The following is a 15,410-nucleotide window of genomic DNA, read 5'->3' as shown; positions in this document are numbered from 1 at the left end:
TACAGCCCTGTGTCTTCTGTTATTTAACTGTGGTTCTTTACTAATGGAGCATTAACGATGGTAAAACAATGCAATTTTGGTGAGGTTAGGTTTACTCAAATTATGACAATTGACAGGTGTACATGTATTTGAAAGTTTTTCTTTTAATTGTCCCAATTGCTGCTTGGACCACTTTAGATTTTCTAACACCAGATGGTGCTAGCTGGTATTGGATAAAATCAGTCAAGCAGCTGGGCAAACAGAGGAGTGTTGTCCTTGTTTAACCAGTCGGACACTGTTACATGTATTAAATTCTTACAAAAGTGAAATAACTCCTGCACACCCTCTAACTTAGTGCTTTATTTACGACATTTAGGTGTAAAAACAAGCAATGCCACATTTCTATGTATATATACTGTAGATGGATGGATGGATGGATGGATGGATAGGTAGGTAGGTATGTAGTTACTTACGTTGGTAGATGGGTAGACAGGTAAGTAGGTAGGTAGGTAGGTAGGTAGGTAGATAGATAAGTAATAAGGTAGATGGGTAGGTAGGTAGATAGGTAGATGGCTAGATAGATAGGTAGGTCGGTAGGTAGATGGATAGGTAGGTAGGTAGCAATGTAGGTAGATAAGTAAGGTAGATGGGTAGATAAGTAGGTATGTAGGTAGATACGTGGGTAGAGAGGTGGGTAGGTAGGTAGAGAGATAGGTAGGTAAGTAGAGAAATAGGTGGGTAGGTATGTAAATGAGTAGATGGATAGGTAGGTAAATGGGTAGATTGATAGGTAGGTAGGTAGGTAGAAAGGTAGGTAGGTGGTAGGTAGGTTGTCTGGCAGGTAGGTAGAGAGATGCAGAATAATTTATCCAATCTACTTATTATGAATTATGCTTGTATTTGTAGTTCAGTTTCTTACTTTAAAAAAAGTTATATATGGAGACAGAATGAAAATAAGATGCTTGATTATGTAAACTTCCCTATTGATTATTGATGGTTTAGATGTGGCCAGTAAGTGTCAATGTTAACATACAGTAGTGCACTACCACATTTTACCACTAGATGGTGTTAAGCCATTAATGTTGCCCCTCACAAGACGCAGCATAATTAATCATCTCCACCAAGTTATATAAGCACACACTGTATATAAACCTACTTAGTCTGTTGAACTGTGGTCAGGGGGCAGGTTATAATTATACTAAATCTGTGTGACGCCTCCTGGAGAGACTGTACATATTTATTTGTTTATGTCATATACTTTTTAATGTTCTGTATATTGTCAATAAAAATGTCAATTCAATTCCATGATAAACAGTTAAAACCTACAGGAAGTTTATACATGACACATATGTGTAGATCAGCCCTGCCATAAGGCTCTTTGACATAATGCGGTTAAAATTCAGTCGGTTACAAATTAAGGAGACGCATGGTGTTACCTCTGAAGTGTCCCAAAATGGCTACTCTATATTTACTGTGTTAGCAACTCTACATTAGTCATAGTAACTCTGGTAAAATGTCACAGCTCTGTCCCTAAAATACTCCATGAGCCACACAGATTTAGAAGCAAATGAATACAAGAACATGCCATAGATGTTTTCTGGAAATAGAGCAAATAAAAAAATGGAGTCAGCACAAAGTGTAAATCTTGATCTTTTTATTAAGTCAAATGATCAGTATTCTTTATCTTTAATGCCTACAAGGTTGCACCTATCCTGCAGTCAGAGAAGCTCTTAAGCGAACCATGCAAAGCCATTCCACTTTAGCTGCGAGACCTTTTCAAATTTTATGGCAGTGACCAACCAGCTCATCTTTGAAGCAGCGGTCAATAAACTCAGTGCTTTTAATGCTGTTAAAAGCTCCATTCTTGTCCCGTGGACACTTGTAGTTGCACACTGTTAAGCAGCGAGCTTCTAGCCCCACCACCTCAAGGATGTTTCCGTAATTGCTACTACACAGATGAACGGAGATAGATGTACTGTATGTTGGGCAGAGACCACTCCCTTCCCTAATCTGTGAGAAGGGAACGGTTAATGTGCCATTACTGCAAATAGCAAAGGGCCTGTGTACCGCACAGATCTCAAACCACACATCTGATTGATGCTGAAAAATTGTGCATCGTATTACATTATAACTTAAAACTGACGTAGTCCTGAGAAGATTTATTTACCCTCTGTCTTCAAATCCATTCAAAACCCATTGTGTTTCAGGGATTCATCGGTGTGGGTGGAGAGATCTCTTGATTTTCCTACATTCCTGGCTTTTATAAAAATAATCTTTGACTTTTCTTCTGGACAGAAAAGTTGTTGCTTTCACTGTTGTAAAGTGTCTTTCGGCAAACACACCTTCAACTCCATACATCACCTGATGGAGCCACTTATCTGATAAAGCACTGCTTTCTCCTTGAATCCCTTATGGCTTTATGATACTGACTGAAAATAACTGACGGCTACATACTCACTGCCCATTAGGATGTATCAGTGATTTCAAAACTCCTCCTATGCAGTTTTTTTTCCGACATGTTCAATACATATTTTCAGTGTAACCATCCTTCAGCAGAGTCAAGTGTAAAATACATCCCATGTCAATAAAAAACTAAACCCCACCCTGCTTAAAAAATAAACATTTATAGTCAAGACTTGAGTGTTGAAACAACTAACAGTAGCACAGCGGCAGACGAAATGCAAAATGATCAACAACATCAGATTATACAAGAATACAGTCAGTACACTGGTAGAACATAGCAGTACACAACTAATCAATACTGAACACAGAAAAGTGAGTCTTAATACATATATATACTGTATATATAGATATATATAGGAAGGCAGATTTGCTTTGGAGAGAACAAAGCCTCTCCTCTTCTCATTTATATTAGGACCTTCGCAATAGCACTTGGTTTTTCTCTGTACACAACTATGACTTGTATTGTGAGTGACAACCCAGAGGAGAAGATCACCCGTTAGCCACGGCAGATTGATCTTGATTGACACGGGGTTATTGCAGGGCAAACACAAGCTATTCCTTGATGGTCTGGCAATTTAATGTGCGCTATTCAACAGCTGTAATATCTCTGTATTGTTTTAGTCATTTTAGATTCTGTGATTGGCTTCTCATGTTGCCTTGAGCGGCCAGAGGTTTAAGATTGACTCCATGATGAGAAAGCAGGTAACAGCACATATATTTTAACTCTACAGGGCAACACTTAGGGGCTGGATCCATAAAAATGGGATAGATTTTTCGCCAATTGCAGCCAGTCAGCCGTAGTGCTAAATGTGTCTTTATTTTAATGCATCTTGTGGTATTTTTGCAATCCTTTTCCACCTGGTATTCCTATGCGTGAGAGAGTGGAATGATTCACACACCACCTCTCTGATAAGTGTGACTTCCTTTTCTCACCCACACACAGAAGATGCTGCGTTGCACAGTGCAACTGTGAATATAACATCAATTTTGCGTAAAAACCTATTGCACTCTCCTGACATTTGACAGCTATACTGACAGTTAATTGCAAAGTGCATGTGATTTTACATATGTAGGTGTTATCATATGTGCACTCATGTGTCAGGTTATGTCAAAACTTCCATCCAATTGTGTCAAGTAATTCTAACATAAACATAAATCCAATTAAGATGAATATACTATGAGAATTAATGTCACTATGACTCATGGAAATAACCTGTGTGTAATTACTGTTAATATATTCTATGTATTTCAGATACATTAATGTTTGTCATTTTTGAATATTGACAGAAATTACATAAATGTAATTCTATGAGCTATAGTTACATAAAGGCTCATAGTCTACTTAAGTTTTACTTTACTGAATTAAGTTAATGGTGCTTTTTTGGTTTATTTGAGAATGACTTGACACAGTATATGTAATTAACATACATAAACCTGACAATAGATACATTTTTTTGAGTGTGTGTTGCTGAAGTGGAAAACTAAAAAGCATTGAGCAATATATTCTCAATTATACTTTCTTAAGTTCTTATAGTTTCCAATCATTTGACTCAGTTGGAGAGCAAATGTTCAATAACAGCTCCAGGCATTTCCCTCATAAACAAATTAGCGTCTACTTAAAGGGCATCACATTCATTGCCTGGCTGAATGATTGCTTTTGAACTTAAGCGAGGGCAGCCTCGTAATGACAGAGATACACAAACAAAGCAAACACATCTGGACTGAATTGATGCTGTCAGCATGCAGGGAGCCAGAGAGAATGGCTTTGTGTCGCTGTGACTCACGATAACACACCTATCCCCTCCTGCTCAGAGAGACAAAGACATGGGAAGCAGAGAGAAGCCGCATCCCATCAAAAGACACAATTTATGCTGGGCTAGCCTTGTTGTATTATGACACGAACGCCGTGCTGTTTAATGAAATCACTCTTTCTTGTTTATGCCTGTTTTAAATCTGGCACAATGAATTCAATTCACAATAGATTCAATTATAATTGTAAAGACTTAGTTATCTTCTGAAGGATCCCCTGTGTTACAACAGGTTTTCTTTCAGTAGCTCTTAACTCAGCTCGCTCCTGTCAGACAACACAGCCTCATCAGCATAATCCTCTAGAGGAAACCTGTGGGTTTTATTTCTAATGTTTACCTGCTATTACAACGTGCTGCTTTTTCTACCTACCACAGAGCCAAACAGCGTGACACTTGTCCATCTGAGCAAAATGCAATATCAAATACTCAGTGGCAGTCCTAGACTCTGGAAGATAGAAGCTGACCGAGGCCTTCCAGCACCTCCTGGTGTCGTTTTTCCCTTTTCTTGTTTTTTATTTTGTTTTTGTTGAGCAGAAAGGTTTGCTCGTCATGTGCTGACGGTTACACCTAACATATGTATGACAGTTTCAGGTAGCTAGCTGACGGTCGGTTGCTAAAAGGGGCCCCGCTTAGGGTTTTTTGGGGCAGCTGCAGTGCACTGTATAATGCCATTACGGGAGGTTTAAGGGGTTTTATAGTTGAGATGTCCTAATGCCATTTTTTCCTGATACAAATTCCCATACCTGGACTTGCTTATCTTTCTATTGTTATCTAATTTGACTGTCAATCGTAAAAAAAACAAAACAAAACAAAAAACCACTTAGGCATAAATAATAATTGTTTTAAGAAACCTAAAGTGTAGACACAATTTAGTAGCTCACAACACTAGTGCCACCCCTCAAAACTAAAGCCTTGCAAACTGTACATGATGTTCTTTTACTGATGGAACTTTCCAGTGTAAAATATTGACAATATTGTCAAATTACCAACATTTTGCAGACGGCCAGTGTTTCACTTTTTACCGAAAATCAATTCTTCTTCCTTGCTCTAAAACAAGGCCCGAGAGTTTGTCGAAATCCAGTGCCTTGTGGCATAGTTTAACGGCATCCGACGGCATCAGGGGGAAACCAGGCGGGTTAAGGACGAAAGTTAAGGCGGCGAAAGTCTGAGTGGGGCTAGAGCAGTGGTGGATGGGTCCAATAAACACTGACTTTCACCCAAGAGTGAACTCTGCGTCCGTAAGACTGTAAACCTAAATCCTATTCTTTTTTTCTAAACCCTGGTCAGCTGGTCAGCTAAACTTTCAGCTGACCAGCTGCTCCTGAAAGTTCCCAAAACGACAAGCAGGCTCAGAGGGGACCGCGCTTTCTCAGTTATAGCACCAAAACTATGGAATGACCTGCCTCTCGACATCAGAAAAGTTCCATCACTGCATGTTTTTAAAAAGCACCTTAAAACCCACCTGTTCTCCATGGCCTTTGATCCCGCATAAATTGATGTCTTTTAATTTGCTATTACTCATTTTATTTACTAATTTTACTTATGTGCTGTGCCTTAAAATGTTTTATTGGTTTTATATTGTGTTATTTTATTGCACTTTATGTTTTTATCTTTATTGTTTTTATTATGCTTTGTTTTATGTATATTTTATGTCTTATGCCTATTGTACACTTTATGTTAGATTGTGTACAGCACTTTGGTCCACTGGGTTTTTAAAGTGCTTTATAAATAAAGTTGGTATGGTATGGTATGGTAAACCCAACCAATTCCTCTTTTTGCCTAAACCTAACAATATGTGTTTTTTGAAAACTAAAGTGTATCTTGGAAGAAGCATTTAACAGGCAGAACTTGACACGGTGTCCCACAACATCAACAACCAACACACCCAGGGTACCTTGCATGTCATGGACGTGGAAAGTCCATGACATGCAAGGTACCCTGAGTGTTTTGGCTAAAACATCAATATGTGACGAGGTCGGAGTGAGAATGAGTTGCTAAAACAGCAGTTGCCAGTGGCTGCACAGCACACCTGGCTGTGTAGGCCACTGTTGAAGAGCGGCAAAGAAGAATTGATTTTCAGTAAAACTGCCATTTTATCCAGGTGTGAAGCTAATTTCAAATGTCTCAATAAATGAAATGGTATGGGGTCGGTGCGTAGAGTTGGGTACTCGCTGAAAACCAGTCTAGCATTTTCAGCAGTGTTAAAGGCATTTCTTATACTGATATCGGCATCGGAACAACTCTAGTTTATAGTTGTCTGCAAAATTTGTCAGTATAAGTGGTCATCAGGGGCCCCTTTTTCATAATTTTTTGGGGGGCACCAAACATTTGCCTGGCTTGTCTCTCCTGACTGTGCGCCTCTGCAAATACTAAAATACATAAATTAGGACATATGAATACACTAAGGGTAGGTTTTTGAGCAATTTTCACTAAAACATGTCTGGATTTTATATAATATGCCCATTTAACATACAGGAAAGAACACAATAAACTCCAGCTCGCTGCTTTTAGCTTGGTATTTAACCTCCTGCTTATGTGACTGAGAGAAACAAATGCTATAACCTGGCCAAGACGAGGAGTCTGCAGCTCTGCAGTTTGTGGCACCTCAGCCTATTAGTCCATGTAAGGAGCACGGTGCATGTCTGTATATAGAATTGAGACAATATGTTAATAATCAGTCAGGACAAAATACTTCCCTGCGTCTAATGCGTATCTGCTGGAGGTGTTCCATGTTTTTAATTGTGTAAGGCTTCTCTCGGGTTATACTGTAGATGTGCAATAACTAAGAGGCAACTATTTTGATATACAATTCATATATAAGCAATGATCTGCCTCAAGCTGGTTAACTATTGTGTACCTCTATGTAAATTGATCCCTTAACATAGCTTTCTCTTATATCGCTACACATATGACTATGAATTAGAATAACGATGAACTACATCTGAGTGCAACTAAGTATCAGCTATGAAGTAGGATGAAAATGACCTGCGATGGCCTGTTAATATAATGTTTGTGCTACTGCTCTCGCAATATAAGTGACTAAACGTCTGATGAATGCACATTTTCTTCATCCCACATACACAGATCAGCCTGAGACCTCATATAATGTGGGCTTATGGCATGCTGTTTCTCTATAGATGACTCAAGGTTAACGACAGATGTATTCATAGCCTGGTGATGGCTGCCTGTCTAAGTCTCTGTCCCTGTGTTGATCGAGGAGGGGTAAATGTATATATGCTCTAATTTAGTTTGTTTTAGTTTTTAAGATACGATCTATTCTAGTCATTTTAATAAATATAATTATGAGCCAGCCATTGTTTCAATATACGCTACGTTTTTAAAATCTAATTTCAACCTGTGTATTGGATCATATATATTTCCCACACTTTAGCAGTTTATTTGATCACTTCCTGAGTGCTGATATCAACGTTATATCATCTACGTTTCACTCTCATAAGACTTCAGTAGTTTCCACTGTTCACTGCCTTTCCTTCACAGTATAAATATTAAGTGCTACAGATTAAAATGCTGGAAATGTCCTGCTTATTGTCCTCGTCGGCAACAAGACAGTTTTTTTTTACTCCCTTTGAGATCCTTATTTCCAACTACAGATGAACGTCCTTACTCCGTTTCCTCCCACAAGGTCACAGTCACAGTTTACATGAACTATAAGATGGCTCACGTTGTACCGTTTACATCCAGTCGTGTGGCGTCCACCATCTCATCTCAGACCACCATGGGAGTGTCTGAGAAGACGGAGCTGATGGACTCTGCTACTGACTTCTTCCTCTTGCCCTTCATAAGAGAACCAGCCTCTGCATCCAGATCATCATCATCCTCATCCCCGTTGGGGTTCAGCTTGCCGTTCTGGCCCTGCAAGTCCTTGGAGTCTATGAACGCCACATGCCTGTTCAGCTCGGCCTTGAGCGCTGGGTCTTCGTGGGTCGGTGTCACGCTGAGCATGGATGAGTGGATGCTGTCCTCGCCACGACCCTTGCCTTTATTGGGGCAGCAGAAGCAGCGACACGGCGTCAGGTACAGATACATGAGCACCAGCACCACACTGGCCAGACAGCCCACCAAGGTGGTGTACGCTGTGTTCAGGGTTTCCCCGCCCCCGTGCATGGTGAAGTTGTGAACCTTCAGCACCACGTAGATCGTCTCATTGAAGACCTCGCTTGTCGCAAAGCAAGTGTAGGTCCCGGAGTCCTCAGTCCTCACTGGATTGATCTCCAGACTTCCATCTGGCAAGTCTTGGGCTGTCTGGTTGCTTCCACGTATCACCGGCACATTACCAGGCAACATCCAGGTCTTTGACATGTTCCTGTGTTTGGTGTCACAGCCAAGGGTCATTCTCTGCTCCAGATAAGCCTCTTGAACTGCCTCCTTGAACGTGCTGCAGTTCATATTTTCACCACTGAGATCAAAAATGCCCACTTGGGTTTTTTGTGGGCCAGGCAGAATACACGTGTAGTCGTCTTTGAAGTCCACAGCAGAGTTGAGCTTTCGAATGTGCCAGTGGGCGAGGAGTTTGTAGAGATCACAGTGACACAGCAGAGGGTTACTGTGGAAGTAGAGGCCATTTTTAATCCAGGCAGGCAGCACCCGGAGCTCATCAATGGGCAACACCTTGATCTTGTTGGAGGACACGTCCAGGAGAGAAAGTTTCTCCAGGCGGGACTTTTCCTTGACCAACTCCACGGGGAAGCGAGAGATTTGGTTCTGGCTAAGGTAGAGCTTCTGAAGGTTGAGCATGCCGGTGAATGCTGAACGGTCAATCTGGGAAATTTGGTTATTGTACAGCAAGAGGACCTCCAGGTTGACCAGAGGCTCAAAAATGAACTCATCCAGCAGTCGCAAGTTGTTGGAGGACAGGTCCAAGTAGCGCAGGTGCTTCACATATAGGAACGCCTCTGAGGACAGGAAGTGGAGACCATTATGGCTGAGGAGGAGGTTATGGAGCTTCGGGAGGTTGACCGGGGTCCACTCAGATCGCAGTCGCTCTATCTCGTTGTAGCTGAGATCCAGCACAGCAGTGTAGAGCGGGAGACCCGTTGGGACGGTGGTCAGATTCATCTTGGAGCAGCTCACTATGTTTGAGGCGCAGATACACGTCTTGTGGCAGTTTAGGGTGGATGCCGCTGCCCCTGGAAGCCAGAGGAGAGCCATGCAGAGGGTGAGGGAGAGGACCCATCTCGGACGCTTGCACCAGTGAGGTAATGCTTCCAACAGGCTGTCACCTGTCCTCGTGGACGGCTGCAACATGCTAGCAGTTGATCTAAATCCCAGATTGGTTCACTACGATCCCATTCTCAGAGAACAGCAGGGAGGAGCAGCTGAAGGATTCCCAGGCATTGCTGACTGAAGGCTGGAAAAAAGCAGAAGCAAAGGCGATTAACAGATATTATTAGACTGTAGTATATTCAATAGATAGATAGATAGATAGATAGAAGTGTATATCACGCTTTGTCACATATAGACACACACACACACACACACATATTTATGCCTTGGAGGGAATGTATTCAAATCCCTGTGATACCACAGTGGAAAATACAGCATATAAAAACACAATCAGTGACACAGGTGTAAACAAAAGGGCCACCTCACCACCACGATTCAAAACATGTGAGCTTGCTGTCACTCCCACATTGAACAAGTCTTTTAATACAAACAAACATAAGTGATGCTGCTGTTTGAGATGCTACTAAATGTGTGTAAACACAAGTATAAAACATCATCCCTTGACGCAAATATGAATGCATATTTTTCATCTGTAAGTAGCATTCTTCTAAATATCCTACATGGTCACGAATAAACAAAAAGTAACAAATATTAGCTGTTATTTATTTAAGTATTAAAAGTAATCATCAATACGATCGGTCCCCTTTAAGCAGTATATTTTAATGGCACTTTATAAACGTGTTGAGTGGTTAAAGCTAGAGCTACATCATATATAAGCTTATTTATTTGTTGTGCAAGTAAACGCTTATGCAAATAAAGGAGCGTGCAGCCACAGCCTGGAATGAATGCACAGCCCGGGCTGACTGCAACATCTCCCTCTCAAATGCCAAATCACCCGAGAGGCAGATATTTAAGTAAAGTAAATCTGTTTTGTGCACACTGCAGTACTTGAGTAAATGTCCTCAGTTACTTCCCACCTCTGCACCCATGTGGAGATGCAGTATTACATTTAAAGTAGCCGCTGTAGTCTCGTCGTGCATGTATTGTATGCAATACAAACTTCGCCCCGCTGCTTTGCACAATGCTTCCTATAAAACAAATAGCCTACACACGCACACACCCGCTACTCACGCTAACTCATGTGCATTTACACTCTTGGAGGATATACATTGATTTTCTTCCTCTTCCCATTTCCCTCTCCCTCTCTTTATCTCTCTGAGACAGAAAAAAAAGACTTGGACACATAAACAGAAAGAAAAAAATGAATAAAACACACCAAACATGTGAAATTGTGTAAATATTTACGTTATGTCATATTATGAAATGTCCCTTTCCATTTGTGGAAGAGCCATGCAAACGTTGCATTGCACCATTCTGCGAAAACAAACGAGCACAACATGGAAACGTGAGCGCCGAGAGATGAAGGAGGAAACCGAGGGAGCCACCTACCTTCAACCGGGATGCAGCGATGTTGGATTTCATTAAAACAGCTCCTCGTCTATTTACAATGTTGCTCCAGACAAATTGTCCCTGAATGAGTCTGTGTGTCTGCTGTTGAGGACAACAACGGATGCAGGGAGGAGGGGAGAGCACTAGAGATATCCTCGCCAAAATAATCCTGGTCCACGCGGCATCCAATACCCGCTGCAAAATTACGCAAAAAAGGATTACGTAAAGAGCAGACAACGCACGTCCGTTTTTAACTACTGACATCCACCGATAAGCGACTCTGTATTAATCAGCTGTCTTAACGGAGCTTATTGCTCTGTGCACACACGGACGCACATCCGTCCTCTGCAGATAATTGGTGCATTTCGAGCAGGTCCGGCTCCTGTTGGGTCTCATCAGCAGCCATGGAGATAATTAAGAACGAGCAGTCTGTAGCTGACAAGCTTCTTGTGGCATCTCGCAGGCCTGCTGCTGTCTCCGTGCAGTACCGCTGCAGTGGTTGACGTGTGTTTTTCGGCAGAGGTAGTGCGCTCACAAGGCGCTGTTTACTGAAAGTGGCCGCACTAAAGATGCGCTGCGGAGACGCACTACTGAAAACCCGCCGGACAGAGCTGAGATGAGGGAAATGGACAAGACAAACCGGCCAAGAAAATATCATTCATCAGCTATTGCAATGGTTGTACAGCCACATAATAACAGTTTATCTTTATGGTAGGTTTACATTTAACATCCATGGATGGATTTGGCTACTGAGGAGACCATCAGGCACATACACAGGCCCAGGGGCCCCCTGACCATCATCTGCAAAAAGTCACTTAAATGAACATGTACTGACCAGAAAGACACTCAGTGACCTCAATGAGATGCAAAGGAACTGCAAAGAATCAAAGAATAACTACAAAAGGGGCAAAATAACCGCAAAGAGACACAAAATGACTACAAAGTGTTGCAAAACTACCAAAAGTGACAAAAAATTACCTCAAAGAGATGCACAACTACCACAAGGAAAAACAAAATGACAATAAAAAGAAATGCAAAATTACCACAAGGAGACAAAATGACTACAAAAAGATGCAAAATTACCACAAAGAGAAACAAAATGACCACAAAGAGACACAAAATAACTACAAAGAGATGCAAAACTACCACAAAGAGACACAATATGACTACAAAGAGACACAAAACTACCACAAAGAGTCACAAAATGACAACAAAGAGATGCAAATCTACCACAAAGAGACACAAAATGACTACAAAGAGATGCAAAACTACCACAAGAGACACAATATGACTACAAAGAGATGCAAAACTACCACAAGGAGACACAAAATGGCTACAAAGAGATGCAACACTACCACAAGAGTCACAAAATGACTAAAAGAGATGCAAAACTATCACAAGGAGACACAAAATGACTACGAAAAGATGCAAACTTACCACAAAGAAAAACAAAATGACCACAAAGAGATGCAAAACTACCACAAAGAGACACAAAATGACAAAAAAAGAGATGAAAAACTACCACAGAGACACAAAATGACAAAAAGAGTTGCAAATCTACCACAAGGAGACACAAAATGACAACAAAGAGATGCAAAACTAAAACAAGGAGACACACAATGACTACGAAGACACGCAAAATCACCACAAAGAGACACAAAATAACTACAAAGAGATGCAAAACTACCACAATGAGACACAAAATAACAAAAAAGAGATGTAAAACTACCACAAGGAGACACAAAATGACTACGAAAAGATGCAAACTTACCACAAAGAAAAACAAAATGACCACAAAGAGATGCAAAACTACCACAAAGAGACACAAAATGACTATAAGGTGAAAGAGCCACATAATTACCACATACGCACCGCAAAAAGATTTGACTACGAAGAAGCAAAACAATAAGGAGGCAATAATAAGAGGCAAAACCACCATAAAGTCTGTGCGTTTCGCCCCTCTTTGTGCCCAGGGGCCACCGTCTCATAATCCACCCATGATAACATCCTTATCATTATCATTATTCGTCTGTTATGATCAGCTTTGCCAAGGAGCAGAGGTTATGTCACTGATTCAATACAACAACTGAATGATCAGATTGACGCCAATTTTGTTGAGCGCATTTAAGCTCCCAGGAGAAAAATACATATATATTCATCTTGGTGACCCTTGACCTGTCCCTTTACTGTAATGCCCTGTCAGCCTTCTCCTTTTGCTCTGATATAAAGACATCATATTGCAGTCTCAGTGACAATCAAAACTAATACAATGATTTCTGTGAATGTATATTTGTTGGCATGAAAAGGTGAGACAAACACCCAGGTGGCTGGATGTTCTTGTATGCTTATCTGGTAAAATAAGACATGTGGCTGAGAGTGGCCATACTAAGCAGTCACACTTTTTTTCTCTCCTCATCCGGTCCATCTTCACACCACCATCTGACGACTGAATATGTTAGCAATCACTACATGTTCTGACTGCTGCGTCTTTTTTTAAAACTTTGTCACAATATAGCCCTCGTAGGTTCCTGTTTATAAACTAGACTGTCATTGGTTGATTATTAATCCTGAAGTTTAGAATGAGTAGCATGTGTGCTTTTTATCTGTGACTGATAAATTTGACAGTCATTCTGTATTTCTACCTTGTAATGAAACATTCACAAAAAGCAGCCAACGTGTAATTACAGCCAGTCTTTGAGGGCCTTTAAAGAGACACATTATACAATGTCTGTGGATATTTTGTTGTCGATTAGCCCAGGTAACATATACTCCCTGCTTTATTTTATGGCTGAGTGCTTCAGTTAGACAGCCGGCCATCAGCCTGTCCAGCTTTCCAACAATGATCTCCTCACGTTGCCCATTCCATTCTCACTCAACGTGCAGCCTGTGTTTATGTGTTTGATTAGGTCTGTTTATGAGTGCCGACTGAGCGGGGAAAACCTTGTCATTTTTTACTCAAGTGAATCCACCCACATGCTGCCTTTTGAGATATTTTTTTTCGGGTTTTCCTCAATTCACAGATCTGCTGCAGTGAGCCTGGGCTTTGGCAAAGCTGCGAGAGCCTGTGCATTGCCAAAGAGCTGCTACACCAATGTAGCCTCCTACTCAAAATGCCACCAGAAAGCATTTAATAAATGGATATTAAATCAACAGAGGACACAGGATAATTTTAATGTCAATTATGACCTCATTATGAGATGATATATGAATGGGCGCGACCCTCTTCTGAGTAATTAGATAGAGATATATATCAGGATAGCACGCCCAGTGATCAACACTGTGGCTCCTCTGTAACTGGAATCATATCAAAATCAGCCAGACACTTCAGCTAGGGTCATTTTCAGTTGCATCTCCATCATTTTGATGATTTAATTCCAAGTTCAAACTCATCCGATAAAAAGCAAAGTACATAGGAATCGGGGACCTTTTGTGCTTTACTGTGCGGTGGCGGATCTCCCTGTAGGCAGCTGAGGCAGCTGCCCCCTTTTGCACGGGAAGCATGCCCAGGGTGCCGAATGTGTTAGGTCCAGCACTGTTATACCCCTGTTCCACCAAAATTAATGTGTGTACACAGGTTTTTTAAACACAGGAAAGCCCGATAAAAATAGGCAAAAGACTCCTTTTCCATTGGCAGTAAACCAGAGATGTGTAGATGGCTCTGCAGCCGATGAGTATGCCTTTTTTTTTTTAATCTATTGTGTTGACGACTGTTTCCTTGTCTATTTTTCCGCTCCACCGAAACCAGACCCAAACCCTCGGCCCTAACCCTGTTTACCAAGGGGCGGTGCTACGCTTCAACAAGGGGGAAACACCAGAAAACAGGCCAGTGAAAATGTTATGGTGGTTATTTCTTTTTTATATCTCATACTTGTTCAGTCTCTCTTTCAAACTTAGTGCTGAATAATTTGGAGCAATGTTTGAATGCTGATTAGGTGAAAACAGATGGTAGTTTGAGGTGGCATGTCTTTGCATCTCATTGGCAAAGGGATTTAAATTAGTGTGCTCACCCAGGTGTTGTATTTCCGATTCGAGCCAGAGTCGATAAATACCCGGGTGTGAGTGCCAATTGTAACATTTTACATTACATTAAAAAGCCAAATAGGGATGATAGTGGGGGGTTTTGTGCAGTGGGAAAGGGGCATCTCTAGGATTTCACCTGTAGACTTTAGGATCAGGGTTTTTTTTTTGTTTTGGTGCAAGGCAGGTGAGGCAGCATGGCAGAATAAATATAATTTCAGGAACTCTGTTGGAGCTGGAGTTGCCTTGAAAAGATGTGCTTTGGCAGGTGAAACAAACAGATTTGAAACAGACTGAACTGCAGGCGGACATCCCTCGTGGTTTGTTTTAAGGAAACTCAGTGCCAAATAAATTCTCCAAGCACAGCATAAACCATTTGAAACAGATTTAACTCGCTTCCCCTCTGTAAACAGATCATGTTTAAACAGTAAACCTCCTCATTATTTTGGATTCAAACTTGAGCTGAGAAATAAAGTGGGGCAAAATGGACTGATATGCTATTAATGATCA

General features: G+C 41.1%; 1 protein-coding gene across 1 annotated transcript; it reads right to left on the bottom strand.

Annotated features, from left to right (window-relative positions):
- Positions 1-1,618: 1,618 nt before the first annotated feature.
- amigo1 (adhesion molecule with Ig-like domain 1) lies at positions 1,619-11,479 on the bottom strand. The gene is made up of 2 exons (XM_049581823.1): positions 10,884-11,479; positions 1,619-9,618 (listed from the first exon to the last, which is right to left on the bottom strand). Exon 2 carries the CDS (start codon positions 9,513-9,515, stop codon positions 7,977-7,979), a length of 1,539 nt encoding a protein of 512 aa, XP_049437780.1. The 5' UTR covers positions 9,516-9,618; positions 10,884-11,479; the 3' UTR covers positions 1,619-7,976.
- Between the last annotated feature and the right edge of the window lie 3,931 nt (positions 11,480-15,410).

Source organism: Epinephelus fuscoguttatus, linkage group LG7 (genome assembly GCF_011397635.1).
Source record: "Epinephelus fuscoguttatus linkage group LG7, E.fuscoguttatus.final_Chr_v1".
In the NCBI taxonomy this organism is placed as follows: domain Eukaryota; kingdom Metazoa; phylum Chordata; class Actinopteri; order Perciformes; family Serranidae; genus Epinephelus; species Epinephelus fuscoguttatus.
The sequence above is the reverse complement of the archived record's forward strand: the minus strand, read 5'-3'. Positions and strand labels throughout refer to the sequence as shown.

What these genes read in the sequence shown, in the direction of transcription:
- amigo1 (XM_049581823.1), bottom strand. Translation starts at nt 9,515, where the DNA reads ATGTTGCAGCCGTCCACGAGGACAGGTGACAGCCTGTTGGAAGCATTA.